The sequence below is a fragment of the Podarcis tiliguerta genome (genome assembly GCF_965153285.1).
Source record: "Podarcis tiliguerta genome assembly, chromosome: 2".
Classification (NCBI taxonomy): domain Eukaryota; kingdom Metazoa; phylum Chordata; class Lepidosauria; order Squamata; family Lacertidae; genus Podarcis; species Podarcis tiliguerta.
Genome location: NC_139535.1, coordinates 7,181,360 through 7,200,892, shown reverse-complemented (window position 1 = coordinate 7,200,892; position 19,533 = coordinate 7,181,360). Strand labels below are relative to the sequence as shown.

Here is a 19,533-nt window from a genome sequence, read left to right as displayed (position 1 = left end):
CATTTGTGGCTGTTGCAGCAGATGCCACAGCAGAGCAACAGGCTGCTGCACATGCTCAGAACAGGGAACATGATAAAATGGACACTAAAGCTAGATGCATGTTGATGGTATCGATAGATGATTCCCAATTACCTCATGTGGAAAATTTAAGGTCCGCATTTGAAATTTGGGAAGCTCTTGGGCGAATTCACCATAGAGCCACGCCCGGAGAGAAGGTGAACATTATACGTGCTTTGTATGAGTTGAAACTGAAGCCAGGGGATAGTGTGGTTGAACACACGTCACAGATGACTGAGTATTTCAACCGACTGTCATCTCTAGGTGTGACTTTTCCTGAAAATATTAAAGTTTATACTCTGCTTAGCAGCCTGCATGTAGGGTTTGAAAACTTAGTACTAACTTTACAAGTTTTGCCAGAGGACCAGCTGAATATGAATTATGTGACTGGTAGATTGTGTGAGCAAGAATATCAACATCATAGAAAACGTATTGATAATTCAAATACCCCAAGGGTTGGATGTTCAGATAATTCCCAGCGTGAGGGAACTAGCAGGCAGAGCTGTAAAGAAGCCTCACAAGTGTCTGCTATGGCCAGCAAGTCATGTTTTCGATGTAGCAGCAGGTTTCATTTGATAGCAAAGTGTCCAGAAAAGCAACAGGAATTTCAACAGTCCAAGGCCAGTTTCCGGAGCTACAAGGGAAGACGACGTGAGAACTACAAGAATCAACGATCCAGAGGGGGAGCAGGTGCTGATAAGGGACTATCTGCAATGGCAGCACAACAGAGTCCTAAAAGGAGCCGACAAACCTTGAAGTGGATAATTGACAGTGGAGCAAGTCACAGTTTAGTTCCAGCGACATCTAGTGGCAGCTTGATGAACTGCAAGACATTGCCAGTTGCAAAAACCGTGACTATAGCAGACAATAGTAAACGAGAAATGAACCTTAAAGGCACAATTTATGTTAACTGTTTGCAAACTAACCTTCCTGTTTTTGTTCTTCCAGGAATGAAGAATGCGCTTTTGAGTGTGTCATGCCTGGTAAAAAGTGGTTTTAAGGTTGAGTTTGAAAATGATGTGTGCACCATTTCGAAACAGGGGAAGGAGCTAGTTAAAATTCCCTGTGAGGATGGGCTTTTTGTTTTGGATGAAGAGCAGTTAGCAGCAGGTAGATGTTCAACAGGTGAAGCGCAAGCTAAGTGTGTAAATAAGGCTCCTCATACAGGTTGTGTACATCTACTACACAGAAGGTTAGCTCATATATGCTTTAAGTATGTAAGCAAGATGCCAGATTTAGCTGAGGAGTGTAACATTAAACCCTGTCCAAATTTTCTGGATTGTTGTGCTTGTAAACATGCTAAGGTTAAGACATGTAACTATCCTAGATCTGATAGAGTAAGCAAGAAACCCTTTGAACTTGTGCACACGGACGTGTGTGGCCCTATGCCAGTCAAATCGCTTGGAGGTGCGAGATTTATGCAAATTTTGGTGGATGATTTTTCAAGAGCTAGTTGGGTTTTCTTTCTGAAAGAAAAATCACAAGCAGCTTCCATCCTGATGGATTGGATTGAAGAAGTTGAATGTAAATTTGACACCAGGGTACGTAAAATACAATCAGATCGTGGTGGGGAATATGTGAACCACACGCTGGAGACGTGGTTAAAAAGGAAAGGTATAGTTCATAGACTTACCAATCCCTATTCACCACAGGAGAATGCAGTTGCCGAAAGAAAATTTCGAACATTACAGGAAGCCATTGCTGCTTTGCTGTTTGATTCTGGACTTCCACAGCGGTTTTGGGCTGAGGCTGCACTGTATGCGAATTATACTTTTAACAGAGTGTACAATAGCACAGTAGGCAATACTCCTTACTTCATGCTATTTGGGAAAAAACCAAAAATTGATCATCTAAGAGTTTTTGGATGTCGTGCTTATGTGCTGGTGCCTAGGGCACAACGTAGGAAAGGTGATCCTAGGTCTAAAGAAATGGTTTTCTGTGGTTATCAAGCAAACACAAAAGGTTGGAGATTTGTGAATGTAGAAGGCAATCAAACGAAAATCACAATCAGCAGAAGTGCGGAATTTTGTGAACAGGATGGTTGGAATAAAATTCATGGAAATCCTGACATACTATTTGATGTGGTGGACAGTAACAATGAAACTCAGGCCCCAGGGCAGGTATTAGTTCCCGAACAGGCTGAGGAATTTAAGTCTGAGGACGAGGGTGAGAAATCGCCTAGTTCACCCAAGTCTGTAAAGTCAGAATCTTCTAGCTCTAAAAGTTCACCTGTACAGCAAGAGAGACGTGTAAAGTCAGAATCAGAAAGTTCTTCAACTACTAGTGACAAACAGGTGACTACTAGTGACAAACAGGTGACGACTAGTGATTCTGAGTCAGAGGGGGAAACTGAAGGAACATCGCAGGAACTGCCAAGGCGTTCCAAGCGTACCAACAAAGGTAAACCTCCTGAAAGGTACCAAGCTATTAGTGTTTGGGCTGGTTTGGCAAATTGCGAACCTGAAAGTTTTGAGGAGGTTGAGCAATTACCCCAGGAGGAGGCCAGTAGGTGGCGTGAGGCCATGCAAAAGGAGTTGAATTCTATGAAAGAACTGGGTGTGTTTTCCATCACCAAACTGCCAGAAGGTACCAAGGCAGTAAGTTGTAGGTGGGTGTACAGGATAAAGACAACAGCGATGGGGAAACCAGAGTACAAAGCAAGACTTGTAGCTCGAGGTTTTACACAAAGAAAGGGGTTACATTATTCCGAAGTCTATGCACCCACTTCAAGGAGTGAAACCCTACGGGCACTATTAGCAGTTGCTGCTCAGAAAGGGTTTAAAGTGAATCAATTTGATGTCTCTACAGCTTATCTTCATTCAGACTTGGCTGAAGAGCTCTATATGGAGCTACCGCCAGGATTAAAAGTTGGTAAATCAAATCAGGTATGGAAACTACATAAATCTATTTATGGACTCAAGCAATCTGCTCATAATTGGAATGAGTGTTTGAATGACGTTTTGGTAGGCATTGGTTTTAGCAGGAGCAAGGCTGACAATTGCTTATATTTCAGAGGTTCAGGAGATGCTCAAGAATCTTTGCTTGTTTATGTAGATGACCTGATTTATACTTCAAAGACACAAGAACAAGTAAAAAAACTAGCCAAAGAGTTAAATAAACACTTCAAAGTTAAGAATCTTGGTGATGTGAAGGTCTATCTTGGTGTTCAGATAGATAGAACCAAAAATGGCAGTTTTCTACTGAATCAAAAAGGCAAGATATTGCAAATGTTGAAAAAGTTTGGCATGACGGAGTGTGCAGGTGTTAGAACACCAATGGAAATGGGTTTTGTAAAAGACAATGAGTTCAAGGATAGTGCTGAATTCAAGCGTGCTGAAATCTTTCAGTCAGCACTGGGAAGCTTACTTCATCTTTCGCAATGGAGTAGACCAGATATTGCTTACGCTGTTAACTTACTCAGCAGAGAAGCTTCAAAACCTAGTGTAAATGCATGGAAAGGAATTCAAAGAGTGTTAAGATATTTACAATACACCAAAGATTTTTGCCTTGAATTATCTTCGGAAGGACAAGCACAGATTACTTGTTGGGCAGATAGTGATTGGGCGAATTTAAAGGATAGAAAATCAGTATCTGGCTGTGTAATAAAATTTGGTAACTCTCTGATTGGGTGGAGATCCAAGAAACAGAACCTGATTGCTTTGTCGTCAACAGAAGCTGAGTTCTGTGCCTTATCTGAGTTATGTAGAGATCTAGAATTTTACAAATGCTTGGCACAAGAGATGTATGAAAAGGCCATCACTCCAATCACTGTATGGGGTGATAATCAACCGTGTCTTAAGTTAGCACAAAATGGGCAGTTTAAAGGTCGTACAAAACATTTGGATATCCGCTTTCAAAATGTTTGTCAAACGGTAAAAGCAGGAATTGTTGAATTAAATTACTGTCCCAGTCATGAAAATCAAGCTGATGGTTTTACAAAACCACTTGGGTTTCAGCGGCATGAAAACTTTTGTGAAGAAATGGGTCTGAAGTAATTTTTTGTTTTTGTATTGCCAGCGAGAGGGGGTGTTAGGGTGTGAAACCTAAGACGCTGGCAAATTAGCAATGTCATGTGACTTTAAGTAGTCAAGCTCGTTAAGTTGTTAAGTTGCTCAGTATATAAAGAGTGTTTGTTTTCTCTGCCTGTTGGGGGCGTGCTGGACGTGAAGCAAAAAATGTGTGAAAGCTCCGGAGGTGTTTCTGTTATCTTTCTGCAATAAACCTGTCTTTGGAAAGACAGGCTTCCCTGTGTCGTTTTTTCTGCTGCTGAGACTTTGGAGCTTGTACTGCAACAAGAATCTCTGCACTGGACTTAATTAATACTCTGCAAAGAAAGCTGTTGCTGGTGGCGCAGCGGAAGCGCTTACTGGACCAGTACACAGACTCTCTTAGAAGGTACCAGCCGAACCTCCCTGCAGAACATTCCACAAGTAGTGTTCTTGAGGAATCCATTGAAATCTTTGTGAATCCTCTAAGCCCCTCACCCTTGTCCACTCGGTTGTGAGATAGTGAGGGCGATCACCTTTTAATCCCTTGAAAATGACATGGAACTGAAGAAGGAAGTTGGAAAGAATGATGCTCTTTCCCACTTCCTCTTACAGCTTTGGAATATAAAATACCCAGTTGTTTTTAGGGGCCTAAAATGGTTGGTAGACCTGGTTAAGGAAGGAAGATTGTACAAGTGGGACTTAATAGAGATGCATAAAATCACGGAGGAAGAGAAAAAGGATAGGTTTTCCCTAAAAAAATAATAACTCAAAGAGGCATCCACGGAAGAATCCACTTGGAGAATCCAGATAGAAAATAGGAAGCAATTTTTTGGATAGTGTAGCCCAATGGAGAAATTCACTGACCTAGGAAAGAGTGAAGAAGTGTGCATGCACGGGACACGGGTGGCACTGTGGGTTAAACCACAAAGCCTAGGACTTGTATGATCAGAAGGTCGGCGGTTCGAATCCCCGCGACGGGGTGAGCTCCCGTTGCTCGGTCCCTGCTACTGCCAACCTAGCAGTTTGAAAGCACATCCAAGTGCAAGTAGATAAATAGGTACCGCTCCGGCGGGAAGGTAAACGGCATTTCCATGCACTGCTCTCGCTTGCCAGAAGCAGCTTAGTCATGCTGGCCATATGACCCGGAAGCTGTACGCCGGCTCCCTCGGCCAATAAAGCGAGATGAGCGCCGCAACCCCAGAGTCGGCCACGACTGGACTTAACGGTCAGGGGGCCCTTTACCTTTACCTATGCATGCACACAAAAGCTCATACCAATAACAAACTTAGTTGGTCTCTAAGGTGCTAATGGAAGGATTTTTTAAAATTTTGTTTCAGCTGCTAACTGAGACACTTTTAAAAGACGCATGACTTCCAGGATCAGAGGCTGCATATCTCTGAATGTCAGTTGCTGGGATCAACTCTATTGCCATCAGCTTGGGTGGATCCCAGAAATGTCTGATTGGCCACTGGGTGCAACAGGATACTGGATTAGATTAAGCTTTGAATTGAACCAGCAGCAGGACTCTTCTAATGCTCTTGTCAGCAGCAAAGTTCAGGCCAAACTCTGACACACCACAAATGACCCATGTCAAACTTTGGAGCAGCGACTTTGTTTCCTCCCAAACATGTTTATCTCCAACTCTGCACCTGCCCCTCAAGCCACACAGAGACTTCAGGTTGTTGCAAAGATGAACTTCCTTCCCTTTATAATTATCAACATTATAGTGATTCATTCTGCCTTGTTCCTGAGGGAAAGGTTGATGCACAGAAGATCACCTGTATCAGAGACAGACTGAGTCAAGACTGAGAGTAAGAGGGGTGGGATGTATCTGTGTGAGGTTTAATGCCTCTGAAGGTATAGCTGACCACTACCCATATTGGATAAATAAGACTTTTTTGGCTTGTTCTGATGTAGCTGGCTATGGGGGAGAGAGGAACACTCAAAGAGAGGTGTAGCAATCAGTCAGAATGAGATCCCAGATGCTGATGCTGCTCATTTTGCTTGAATCCTGTAGAAACCTGAAGGCAAAATGCCCCTTGAATCCAATTTGGGAAGGAATCAAAGCACAGAATTATTTCCAGACTGGCGACTTCCTCATTGGCGGGATAATAACTCCAAATTTGTTTAATCTACAACTTCCATACATCTTTTCGGAGCCCCCATTAACCAGGTTTAAGAATGAGTAAGTAATTATATGCAGAATGACGTCATGTTTTTCTACTGCACCCCAATGATTCCTGTTTACTAGGGAAATAGTCTCCATTTTAGGGCGAGGACTCTGTGGTGTTCCAGATGTTGCAGGACTGCAGCTCCCATCACCCCTGATCACTGGCCATGCTGGCAGGGGCTGAAGGGAACTTGAAGTCTGCAGCAGCTAGTGGGTTCCTTGTTCCCATACAATTCCCAGGTCTATTTTTACCTGCTGTGCTGCTGTGCTGCTTCTTGAAGAACACAAGTGTATAAAGGTGTATGGGAAATAGCACTTTCTGAACACTTGACTCAATGCAGCAGAGTTTTTAATGGACCGTAAGCATGTGGTTGTTCTTTACAGATCACATTAAGAAACTAGCTCAGTTATTGCAACCCCCTATAACACTCAGTTATTGCAACCCCCTATAACACATTTAAAAGGGATGCGGGTGGCGCTGTGGGTAAAAGCCTCAGCGCCTAGGGCTTGCCGATCGAAAGGTTGGCGGTTCGAATCCCCGTGGCGGGGTGCGCTCCCGTTGTTCGGTCCCAGCGCCTGCCAATCTAGCAGTTCGAAAGCACTCCCGGGTGCAAGTAGATAAATAGGGACCGCTTACTAGCGCGAAGGTAAACGGCGTTTCCGTGTGCGGCTCTGGCTCGCGAGAGCAGCGATGTCATGCTGGCGACGTGACCCGGAAGTGTCTCCGGACAGCGCTGGCCCCCGGCCTCTTGAGTGAGATGGGCGCACAACCCTAGAGTCTGTCAAGACTGGCCTGTACGGGCAGGGGTACCTTTACCTTTACTATAACACATGTATCTCTATGGAGAGGACTGATTAACCAGTGAGCCTATTATGTATGTACCTTAAGGTGAGTTCCAATAACCTATACTCTAAGTGTTGTGTTTGATGTTCATGTTAAGTTTATGGTGTTACTGTTGAAAACCAAAACAAAACGTATTTTGTGCTGATATCTGGGAGGGCATTTCATTCCATCCCTTCCCCTGTCTGAAATAACCTCCCAGAAGATATCAGCAAAATTAGTGTCTGCGACTCCATTGCAATGAGATTCCCACAGGGAGAAATATGAATGACAAGGAAACTATCCTTCTGGATGAAATGCTACATTAAGTGGACATTATCTCAACCTGGAACTACACTAGAAGCCCCCTTTGATGCAGAATAAGACACGCAATTGCAAGCCAAGTTCAGTGCTTCCGGGGAATTAATTTGGCTCCAGGGACTTTTTCTCTGCCCCCCCCCCTGCAGCAATCCACATTCCTAAGATTTCCCCCTCATTGCTGAGCCAGACACCTGAATTCACTTGCACAGGAGAGACGGAAGAAAATACATCCTTCTGATGGTTTGTTTCACAGAAAGACTGGTTGGAACTGACCTTTATTAAGCCCAATCTGAATCATGCCTATTGAAAATAAGCCATACTAATCAAATAGAGCTTCTAAACAGACTTAGGTCTCCATTGCAGTTGGCTCTTTATGCAACTCCTTTGAAGAAGCCAATAGTAGCCTTAGCAGCCACTTCCCCATATTTCTCAGGCATTCGGAAAAAAAGAAGGTTTTCTTCCTTTTTTTTTCTTTGAAGATGTGTGCTTCTCCTCTTGAGAAATCCTTATATTTTAATTCTTAGGTGGCAAATGGATTTTCATCTTGTAAGAAGGATATGTCTCTTCTCACCCTTCAAACAAACATACAGACTAGAGTCTCCATGTTGCAACAAGTGAAAATCCAGACAAAAAGATTTATTGGCAAAGTTTTTGAGTTATTTTAAAGGAAGTTCCTGTGATTTCCACCCGCACACTGTTTCCTACTGCTGTCTTCCTGCTATGTGTGTATGGCAGCCGTAATGCAGACCATGATTTAGGGAATCAAATACTAATTATTTTCATTAAGTGGTGAATGGTTTGACATTTTTTATTTGATTGATTTCTTACAGTATGCCATTTAGGTTCTACTGGCACATCTTGTCCTTCTTGTTCACCATCCAAGAGATCAACCGGGATCCCAGGCTCTTACCCAACATCACATTGGGCTACAGCCTCTATGAGAACTATTACAATGCAAGGATCACTTCTGATGCCATGCTAGACCTGCTCGCAGGTGGGGAAAGCAATATTCCAAACTATCGCTGTGGAAAATGGAATAATATCTTGGCTGTTTTTGAAGGAGCCAATTCCATCATCTCCAAAGTGATTTCAACCACGTCAGGCATGTACAAAATCCCACAGGTATGAAGGGTGGGGCATGGAGGGACACAAAAGAGGTTCAGCAGGAAAATAAATTCTCATTATTGTCAGCCAAAAGAGGCATCAAAGAGGGAGAAAATCCTGAGCTATGTTAAGCTAGATAGCTCAGTTGGTTAGAGTGTGGTGCTGCCAACGCCAAGATTGCAGGTTTGATCCCCGTATGGGACAGCTGCATTGCAGGGGGGAGGACAAGATGAACCTCAGGGTCGCTTCCAACTCTAAAAGTCTATGATTCTTCAACACAGAGACTTTGCTAGTTTTGAAACTGCCCAAAGTTTCAAAATCAGTCCTGGTCAGCACGCTATTTGTTAGGTATTAAATATTTCAGGCTAATCCTGTTCTTTGAAAATGAAACACTATACTTTTTCTTCCCCACTCCAGATCAGTTATGGCTTTGTATCTGGGGTTGATGATGAGAACACCAAAGTCCCTTTTGTCTACCGCATGGTCCCCAATGAAGAAGCTCAGTACTTGGGGATTGTAAAGATGCTCCAGCATTTTGGATGGACGTGGATCGGCCTCTTTGCTCCAGAGAATGAGAATGGAGAAAGGTTCTTGAGTGCCTTGACATCTCTGATGGCCAGCAATGGAATTTGTGTTGCCTTTTCAGTAAGAATACCAGAAAATAATGAACCTAAGATGTTCACACAAAGTGAATTAATTGCCCTATGGAGACAAACCAATGTATTCCTTTACTATGTAAACAGTCATACGGCACTGGGTTTCATCATGCGACTACAACAAGAACTCGAGAAACAAATTGGTCCAAAAGTATGGCTCACAACAGCTTTTCAAGACATTGACATGAATTTATTTTTCTTTCCCAAGTCCTTGAAGTATATCCATGGTTCATTCTCCTTTGTAATGAAGACCAAAATTAGGAGCAAATGGGACTGCTGTAAAGAAGAGTCTTATCTTAATCTTTTCCGGCAAAAAGCATTTAGTTGTTCATACTCAAAGCACCTCCTCCCTGTGAGAGGTTGGACAAGATGCAGAGATGTGGAGAATCTGGAGGTGCCGTCTGAAGAGGAGCTGCAGAGTGTTCTGTCTCAAGACAGCCACAGAACATACTTCAGTCTCCAAGTCATGGCACATGCTTTAAATGTTGCCTGTTCATCTAGATCAAAGCAGATGTTGATGGCGGGTGGAGGAGACCAGTTGGCATGTCAAAGGCTACAGCCATGGCAGGTATTTCCGTTCCCTTTCTAGCAATCAAAGTTCTTTCTACCAACTCTACAATAATCATTCTCATTGATTTAGACATGAATGCAACAGTGAGGAAAAGGCTTCCTGCTGGAAGATGTATATACAGTGTGTATTTCATAAAATCTCAAGGTGGTCTACTGCAATGAAAAACATAAGACGATATAATAAAACCATAAGAAGCCAAAACAAGTTAAAAGCAGACATCCCTCCACCTGGAGGGTGTCTGTTTAGTCTTGCCTGTAGGAGAAATTGTGGCACGACAGGAGTTTTGAGTTCCAAGGATGAGGCATCTAAAATGTTCGGGTGTTTAGTCCTCCGAAGATTCCAGGCCAGGTATGCCAGGACTTTGGAGCTCAAAGGGAGCAGGGATGAGATGTCCAAAATGCTTTGAAATGCTGGTCTTTTCCCTGTCATTCCAGCTTCACCCTTTCTTAAGAGAAACCTGGTTGTTGAACACTTCCATGGGCGGACTGTATTTGGGTGAGAATGGGGAGCTGCCCATCATGTTTGATATTGAGAATTGGGTGGTGCTTCCCAATGAGTCTTGTGTTAGAGTGAAAATTGGGAGTATAGAGAGAGAGGCATCCACTGACTTCAAGCTCGTCATTAACCCAGAAGCTATTGTGTGGCCCAAGTGGTTCAACCAGGTAAGAGCCCCTTTATTCCACATGTTACGCATGAAGATCTAGTAATCTGTTGAATATTTCCAAGAGGAATTCAAGTATAATCTTTTGGAAGTTTGGCTGATGCTTTGGCTGATGCTTTCATTATAATTAATTAAGTAAATTATTAAATGTGCATAATGCTCTTCATGTGCAGATACACGCACACACATGTATGTATGTATGTATGTATGTATGTAATTCTTTCATTTATTGTGGGAGCCTTTCTTGGGGAACCTGACTGAGCTGCACAATATGGTCCATGGCAAATCCAGCAACAGAAAAATTCCTGTGTTGTCCGCCTTCCCTGGATGCCCTAAGCACGTACTTATTTTGCTTAATGGTTAATCCAGCCCGGCCCTGCGAGATCTCATGAGAACATCTCAGAGCTCACGCAAGAGCCCAGTGAGCAAAAGAGAGAGCTTGGGAGTAAGGCCTGCTAGTACTAATACCTTTTTCAGTATGTTTCCGAGCACAATTCAAAGTGTTGGTGCTGACCTTTAAAGCCCTAAACGGCCTCGGCCCAATATATCTGAAGGAGCGTCTCAACCCCCCATCGTTCAGAGGTCCAGCTCCAAGGGCCTTCTGGCTGTTCCCTCCCTGCAAGAAGTGAGGTTATAGGGAACCAGGCAGAGGGCCTTCTCGGTAGTGGTGCCTGCCCCGTGGAACGCCCTCCCTGACTTTTATAAGACATCTGAAGGCAGCCCTGTTTAGGGAAGTTCTTAATGATTGATATTTTAATGTATTTCTAATCTATTGTTGGAAGCTGCCCAGAGTGGCTGGGGAAACCCAGCCAGATGGGTGGGGTATAAATAAATTATTGTTGTTATTGTTGTTATGTAAAAAGCAAACACAGCAGGGAGGCTTCCATTCTACATCAAGCAAAGGAGCCAACTCCTAGGAGCTGTGGGGGCTTTGGCCCCCGCAATAAAATATTTGAGGGGGCTGGGGACCCATAAAGTTGATGGGCATCAATTATGTGTTGTGCGGCTTGCCTGGGCCCCCACAATATTTTATTCAAGTTGGCACCCCTGACATCAAGGGTGCTTTCTTGTGGGACTGGAGACCCTGCTGGGTTCTTTCCAGACTCTCTGAGTGAGTTCCATAGGCACAAATATTGCTGACATTTCACCTTTAATGTGCCCTCTGTTCTTGATGGCTAGACTGTGCCTCACGCCAGGTGTACCAAAAGGTGTCGCCCAGGATATGCCAAGGTGGTTCAAGAAGGAAAGCCGGTTTGCTGCTACGCTTGTGTTCCGTGTGGGGAAGGGACCATATCTACACAGGAAGGTGGGTGACACCACAGGAGATGGAATTTGTTGGGAGAATATGAATAGGGCAACATACTGGCCAGAAACCTTCTGTGAAGATTCTAAAGACGTATTTGGATGCAGATCCTTTATTGATTTCTTCATTTTTAATCCCCTTCCAGGAATTTATTTGAAAGAAATGACTCGCAGGAAGCAATCTCTAGGATGCAAATTGGGTTAAGGCTGCCCTGCCCATATGGCACAGCTTTGGCTATTTTGTACCAAGCCTTCTAGGATCAGAGAACCAGAACCACCATCAAAAAAGTAAATTTAGAATGTCATCAAAATAAATGAGAAATAGTGAAAATAGCAAATGTTTATTTAAAAGAGAGAAAGCATGATGCACAATAATCAAAAAAATTAGGTGATCATTCCATTCTAATGCATTGTAGAACAATTAAAAATTATGGGATTTCAGCAGGGTTATTGGATATCCCAGACAAGGAGTTTGAGAACAGCTGTAGCAGCTTGGAAGAGAGGAGTTCAAGGATATCAAAAATAAATAAATCATAAGTTGTGTGTCCTAGTTTTTCAGTTTGATCCTTTTGCATGTTTTGTGGTATTTTATTCATTGTGACTTGCTGTTTTTTATTAATTATAAATTAGGAATTCTTTATTGTACATGATAAGCGTTAGCTGTTTATTATTTGCTGATATTAAATTTTACTTTTTACTATTTCTGAGTTTTATGATTGAATATTATTGAATATTGCTTTATATGATATGTTGTTTATTTTAAAGTTATGCTTCTATGATGACTTTTTGTGTGCGTATTACGCCTGTGATCTTTGCTGTCTATTTTGTTGTTTCCTCTACTAGTAACCCTCCTTCTGCATAGCAATATAGAATGGCAGTATACAAATTAAAAGCGAAATGAAATATGAAAATGAAGTAGTGTTACTGCACAAAAACTATCGCATAGGGAAATGCACCGAAGAAGCTTCCCTTTCTTACAATACATTCTCATTTTCTGATATCTCCCATATGAGTGCATTTCTCGACATGTAATAGAATATGTCTGTAAGCAAAGCCAAAGCCATTCTTTTTCTCCTCTTCAGATGCAGAGCGTTGCACCAAATGTCCAGAAGAACAATATCCAAACAAGGACCGAGATCACTGCATTCCGAGGATTATCAGCTTCCTATCATATAAACAATATTTGGGGATTCTCCTGACTTCTTTGGCTCTCTTCCTGTCCTTAACCACAGGCTTTGTTGCAGGGATCTTCATTAAACACAAGGAAACTCCCATAGTCAAAGCCAACAACAGGGACCTCTCCTTCATCCTCCTTGTCTCCCTCCTGCTGTCCTTCTTGTCCTCCTTCCTCTTCATTGGTCGTCCCAGGAAAGTCACCTGCCTCCTTCGACAAACGGCCTTCAGCACCATCTTCTCAGTTGCTGTATCTTCTTTGCTGTCCAAAACCATCATGGTGGTGCTGGCCTTCCTGGCCACAAAGCCAGGGAACAGGGTGAGGAGATGGTTAGGGAAAAGTCTGGCCAACTCCATTGTCATTTCCTGCTCCAGTGTCCAAATGGTCATTTGCATCATTTGGCTGTGTATCTCTCCCCCATTCCCAGACTCTGACAAGCATTCCCAGGCTGGAGAGATCACCCTGCAATGCAATGAAGGGTCTGTTGCCATGTTTTATGCTGCCCTGGGTTACATGGGCTTCCTGGCTGCCATCTGCTTCACGGTGGCTTTCCTGGCCAGGAAGCTGCCTGGGGCCTTCAATGAAGCCAAGCTGATCACCTTCAGCATGCTGGTCTTCTGCAGCGTTTGGGTCTCCTTTGTGCCCACCTACCTGAGCACAAAGGGCAAATACATGGTAGCCGTGCAGATCTTCTCTATCTTGGCTTCTAGTGCTGGGCTTCTGGGCTGCATCTTCATTCCCAAATGCTACATTATTGTGCTGAGGCCTAATCTGAACACAAAGGAACACCTGGCCACAAAACCTAAAGTTGTTGCCTGATTCTTTACATATTTATAACTGTTTTCCTCCACAGAGTTGCCTTGGGAATGAATGTATCTCCTTAGATAAAGTTAGCTCTTCATTTTTCATTCATCTTGAAGGATGAAAGGGAATAATTGAATCACATCCCTGGAGAGTTTCTGGACATACAACTTTTAGGGATAGCCCTACCTGTAGAGTTACACGTATTGCAGCCTCCCTTTTCATACATAATTATCTTTCTCTACCATATCCAGTTTGTACTTTGGCATGACCCACCTTCCTTTCTTCCTGAGTTCATAACGTAAGCCCAAAGAATAACTTAGTGTAACCTGAAATTCTGCTTCTAATGAAGGAGGTGAGGACAGGTGACCCCACCTAGGCCCGAAGTCACCCCAGGCCTCCAAACCAAATTTCCCCTTTCTCTCTTCTAAAAATCCACAGCTTCAGCTTTTCTCTGCTCTTCTCTGCTTTCTCACAAGATGCTGCTGCATAGGCAAAACGTTATTTTTATCAGTACGAGAGAGCTTCAAGGAGCTAATGAATAGACTCTATCAATGCCAAGAATAAGCCGGCCTGGGAACTGAGTCTTATCTCATCCAGTTGCAACACATCTTGGACACGCTGAAACGCAAGGCTCCTCAACCCCCTTGGCTTCTCATCCCCCTTTCCTGGGAAGGGCGCCAAGAGTCCCAAGAGAGGAGCTTTCTGTTCATGCTCATGGAAACTCATGAGGCAAGACTCCTGAGAAGGGGAAGAAGGGGGAGGGAACTGGAGGGGAATATATGCTTTGTGCAAATGGCTGTGAACTTGTGCTAAGCTTGGGAGTTATCATGCTTGCTCCTTCTACCAAGCCCGGATGGTAGTAATAAAGCTCTTTCTCTGGATCAACCCTTGAGTGTCTGCTTGACTCCCACTTCCCTGTCCCGGGCGCAATGCTCTTCCCACCCGAAGGCAAAGCCTGAAAAGGCTACACTAGTATTAAAAACAGCAACTGAAAAACGGAATCTCAAAGGAGTGTATTAATGCTTGAGGGAACCTCCAGAAGGCCCTTGGAGCTGGACCTCAGTATCTGGTCTGGACGATGGGTGTGGAGACGCTCCTTTAGATATACAGGGCCAATGTCATTTAGGGTTTTCAAGGTTGGCATCAACAAATGAATGTGACAGCTGTCGGTTTGGTGGGAGTGAGAGGGGCACCACGATAGCTGGAGCCAGAGACAATGATGAAGAAGAACCACCACCACTTGTAAGTAAGAAGGCAGGTGAGTGGTGGTGGCATGAAGGCTGGTTGAGATTGGTGGGGTAGTCCCCATCCACCCCCATGGACCAGACCTCTCACTTATTTGCCCTGAGCTGCAGGAGAAGGGCAGGATCCATCCTTTTTATCTCCCTCTCTTATATAGCACCAGCACTCATAGACATCCAATGAATCAGAAGGTTGGGAGATTGAGAGGAAACAAAATATTGAATCATGCAGTACATAGTTACTTCCCCCAAATGCCAGTCGCTGGTGATCAGTGCCTGGCCACGCCCATTGCTTTCATGCCCTGCTTGTGAGCTTCTCAGCAATGTCTGATTGGCCACTGTGTTGCAGGACTAGATGGGAGTTTGGACTAACCCAGCAGGGCTGTTGACAAGGTTAAAGTGCACAGAATGTTCAAAATTCACATTGTCAGGAAAGCATTGCTTAATGTGTGGATTAGGTATAAGGATCTTTTGGAAAACAAAACTCCAAGGTGGTTGTCTCCAATGGAAGCAAAAGCTTTAAAGAAACTCAATATGGAGGCCAATTGGCCAAAGTATTGGGAGATTTTGGAACAAGATGGAGACAAATTGAAACTACAGAGTTTTGATAAACTAAAAAGCAAAGTCCGAGACTGGCTCCATTACTATCAAATAATGGAGGCATTCAAAATGGACAGGAAAATTGGCTTCCAGGTGGAAAAATCAAAATTGGAAACAGAATTGTTAGAACCCAAAACAAAAATATTGTCAAGAATGTATAACTTGCTGCTGAAATGGAATACACAGGATGAGGAAGTGAAATCAGCAATGATTAAGTGAGCACAAGATGTTGGTCATAATATAATGTTTGCTGACTGGGAACGGTTATGGACCACTGGGATAAAGTTTACGGCAAGTAATGCCTTAAGAGAGAATATAATGGAAATGATTTACAGATGGTACATGACACCAGTCAAGCTAGCAAAAATTTATCATATGCCAGATAATAAATGTTGGAAATGTAAAGAATCTGAAGGTACTTTCTTTCACCTTTGGTGGACGTGCCCAAGGATTAAGTCCTTCTGGGAGATGATTTATAATGAATTGAAAAAAGTGTTTAAATACACATTTCGAAAGAACCCAGAAGCCTTTCTCCTAGGTATGGTAAACCAACAGGTTCAGGTGAAGGACAGGACATTTTTTATGTACGCCACAACAGCAGCAAGAATACTCATTGCACAGCATTGGAAGACGCAAGAATTACCCACGCTGGAAGAATGGCAGATGAAGGTTATCGACTACATGGAACTAGCAGAAATGACTGGCAGAATCAGAGACCAGGGAGAAGAGACGGTGAAGGAAGATTGGAGGAAGTTTAAAGACTATTTACAGAAGCATTATAAGATAAAGAATGTTTGAGGACATCAGATTGAATTTAAAAGAATATTAGCAAAAAAATAAATAAAAAATCAACGATTAAGAAAGACTAATGTTTTAAGACATATGGAAATGCAATTATGTTAAGATATTAAGATTAAGTTGAACCAAAGATATGCCAGAGGGAAAGAATTTACTGTCAGAATATAAGATCTAGAATACAGAGTGGGAAGGTCTGGGGAAGTCGCAGATCCAAGCTAAGGTTAAAAAATGCAAAGACACAATAATAGTTTTTTTAAAAAAAATCTTTTATTTTTTTTTCCTGTACACTGTATTTTATATTGTTTGTATGTATTGTTTTTATTTTTTGTTTTGTATTTGTTTGTTTGTATTCTCTGTTTATTGGTTGTGAAAATAAAAAATATTATATATATATAAAAAAAAAACCCCAGCAGGGCTGTTCTTAGCAAAGGTCAAGCCAAACTCATCCCCGAAATGCAAGTGACTCATGTTGCAGTTTGAAGCCACATCTGCGATTTGGCGTAAACATATTTTCTGTCAGCTCTGTCAGTGCCCCTTGAACCATGTAGAGATCCCAAAAACTTTCTCCCCTTTCAATTATAAAAATGATAGTGATTTATTCTTCCCAAAGCTCAAGAGAGATCTCTGGCAGTTGCCCAAACATCAGAAGCCAAGGAAGCCTGAGGTTATACATATCACACTGTGCTGGAGGGTGTTAACTTCATCTGATTAACTGGCTGTGGGGGAGAAAGGAGAGGTCAAAATAGAGGTGTAGGAGGCCAAGCCAGAATGACCTCCCTGCTGCGGCTTCTGCTGCTACCTCTGCTTCTAATGCCCCATCAAGTCTTGACGCGCAGCGTAAATTAATAATGCCAAGTTTTAAAGAATAAAAGCTTTACTAAGTTAAAATAAACTTCTTCATAAACTACATGGTTCCAAACAGTTTGACACTCAGATTACATACCGACACTGCTCACAACCGAAGCAGACAGACTCTGATTTCTTACAGAGAGCACAAAAGAGAAACTGGCTACTATGTCACATGTCAGAGTGACCCAACCGTTAGCAGTTAGGCCTGAATAACTTTAGTAGGCCCAAATGACTGTGCAGTCCCAGCACTTCCCAGCCTGCTTTGCTGCTTCTGCTCTCATGTGTCTTTGTCACATAACAGGTTTGTGGGAAGCTGAAAGCAAAGTGCTCCTTTAATTTGATGAGGGAAGAAAATGAAGCGCAGAGTTACTCGCGGCCTGGAGACTTCCTCATTAGCGGAATCATATCTCCAAGAAGCTTTGCTGAGCAACTTCCATATAACTTTTCCCAGCCCCCAGTAACCAAGCTTAAAGTGTAAATAATTAAATACATCATGAATATCATGCTTCTCCACCTCCACTTCAATGGTTCCCTTTCACAGGGAAATAGTTTCAGGGATAGGGAGACAGTGGCCCTTCAGGCGCTGCTGGACTTTGGCTCCTCTCATCCTGACCACTGTTTGCGGAGGCCGAGGCTGAGCGGAGTTTCTAATCTCTTTTCCTTTTGCTCCTTACGGTCTTCAAATAAAAACATCTTGGAGGTCCCCGGCCACAGGGAGGCTAGGCTGGCCTCAGCCAGAGCCAGGGCTTTTTCGGCCGTTGCCCCGATCTGGTGGAATGCTCTGTCACAAGAGACTAGGGCCCTGTTGGACTTGACATCTTTCCGCACGGCCTGCAAGACAGCGCTGTTCCACCTGGCCTTTGGCCAAGGCACAGTCTGACCCCCTCTCTCCTTCTGTAATCCTCACAGAACTCTAGCCCAATGGTTGCCATTAATTTAATTTGAATTGATTTTAAAACGCAATGATTTTAGAATGCTGTGCTACTTTTATTGTTGTTAGCTACTCTGAGAATGACTTCGGCTGGGGAGGGTGGGATATGAATAAAAATTTTTATTTTATTTTATTACTATTATTATTATTTTTATCCATGTCTTTTAAAATTATAAGCTTGAGGTCTAGGCAGTTTTAGGAATGATATTTGTAAGTTACAGTGGGAGTTTGGTCAAAGAGCAAGATCAGGACGCTATAAATAAACTGAGGCCTTTGTACAGTTGTAGAATTGTGGAGTTGAATGTCCCCACCCCTCTGAATCTTGAGTGGAACCACAGGTTGTTGTTGGAATTAAAAAATAATCTGGATCCCAGATAGTATTTTTCTGAGGGCTGCAGTAAACTCTACAAATATTATTATTATCATTATTTATTGAATTTATATACCACCCTATAACGGGAGGTCTCAGGGCGATTCACAGAACAAAATCAAAGTATGACTATGACATCACAAAATTCAAAATAAAAAAACAATGCCTCAATAACACCCCCCCCCCAATGCATAGACAAGCAGTTTCCTCTCACTGCAATTCCAGCTAACCCTGTGTATGGCGAGAAAATGGTCCAAAAGCATCATTGTCAAAGTTCCCTTAGCTCACTTGTGATGCGGAGGAGATAGATAATTGACAGTAGTCCTCTTAAAGTTTCTGATTCCCAATTCTTCACTACTAGCAATTGTGGAGTTGCCCCTTGCTGCTTGAAATCATTCCTGTACCAGGCTCTTCTATCTTGAGTTAGACTGTATATTATTCATAGCTGAATTTCCTAAGCTGTTCAAGAGGTTGTCAACTGAATTGCTAAAGTGCAAAATGAACTTAGCTAAATTAGAAGAAAAGGGACATTAAACTAGCTAAATGAAGGACATAGATAAAAGGTCATATGGAAATCTACAAGATTGTTACACATAGTTTGTGGAAGAGAAATATTTTTGGCACGTGAGTTTTGATGAGGATCAAAAGTACAAGACTTGGAGAAAACTTAGTACATGGAAGGAAATGACAGAAACTTGATATTAGGTAGTCAGAAACGAGGTAAGCCAGACACCTCAGTTTGATTAATTATTATTATTATAAATACTAATAAAATGTATATAGCGCCCATTGGCCATACATGTCAGGGTGGTTCACAACATAAAAAGACAATGTAAAGAAAACAAAATACATAATAAAAGAGAACACAAACTAACCAATAATGCCTCAACCAGAAGACATTTAATAAGGCATTGGATGTCAATCAGCCAAAGGGCTGGTTAAAAAGGAACGTTTCGCTTGGCACCTGAAGGTGTACAATGAAGGTACCAGCCGAATCTCCCTGGAGAGCAGGGTCTCCAGTCCCACAAGAAAGCACCCTTTATGTCAGGGGTGCCAACTTGAATAAAATATTTTGGGGACCCAGGTAAGCCATGCCCCATATAAATGATCACATG

The 19,533-nt window shown here is 42.7% G+C and overlaps 1 protein-coding gene and 1 long non-coding RNA gene across 2 annotated transcripts in view; both read left to right on the top strand.

Annotated features, from left to right (window-relative positions):
- Nucleotides 1-6,016: 6,016 nt before the first annotated feature.
- On the top strand, nucleotides 6,017-13,644 carry LOC310670172 (vomeronasal type-2 receptor 26-like; the record flags this gene model as incomplete). The annotated part of the gene is made up of 6 exons (XM_083424978.1): nucleotides 6,017-6,231; nucleotides 8,188-8,479; nucleotides 8,879-9,685; nucleotides 10,123-10,350; nucleotides 11,529-11,655; nucleotides 12,734-13,644. The coding sequence occupies 6 exons, from the start codon at nucleotides 6,017-6,019 to the stop codon at nucleotides 13,642-13,644; spliced, it is 2,580 nt and encodes an 859-aa protein (XP_083281104.1).
- A 327-nt stretch (nucleotides 13,645-13,971) lies between these two features.
- Nucleotides 13,972-19,533, top strand: part of LOC310671218 — a 497,424-nt gene continuing 491,862 nt past the window's right edge. The window contains exon 1 of the long non-coding RNA XR_014507906.1: nucleotides 13,972-14,012. This is a non-coding gene — a long non-coding RNA (uncharacterized lncRNA). The remainder of the gene's footprint in view (nucleotides 14,013-19,533) is intronic.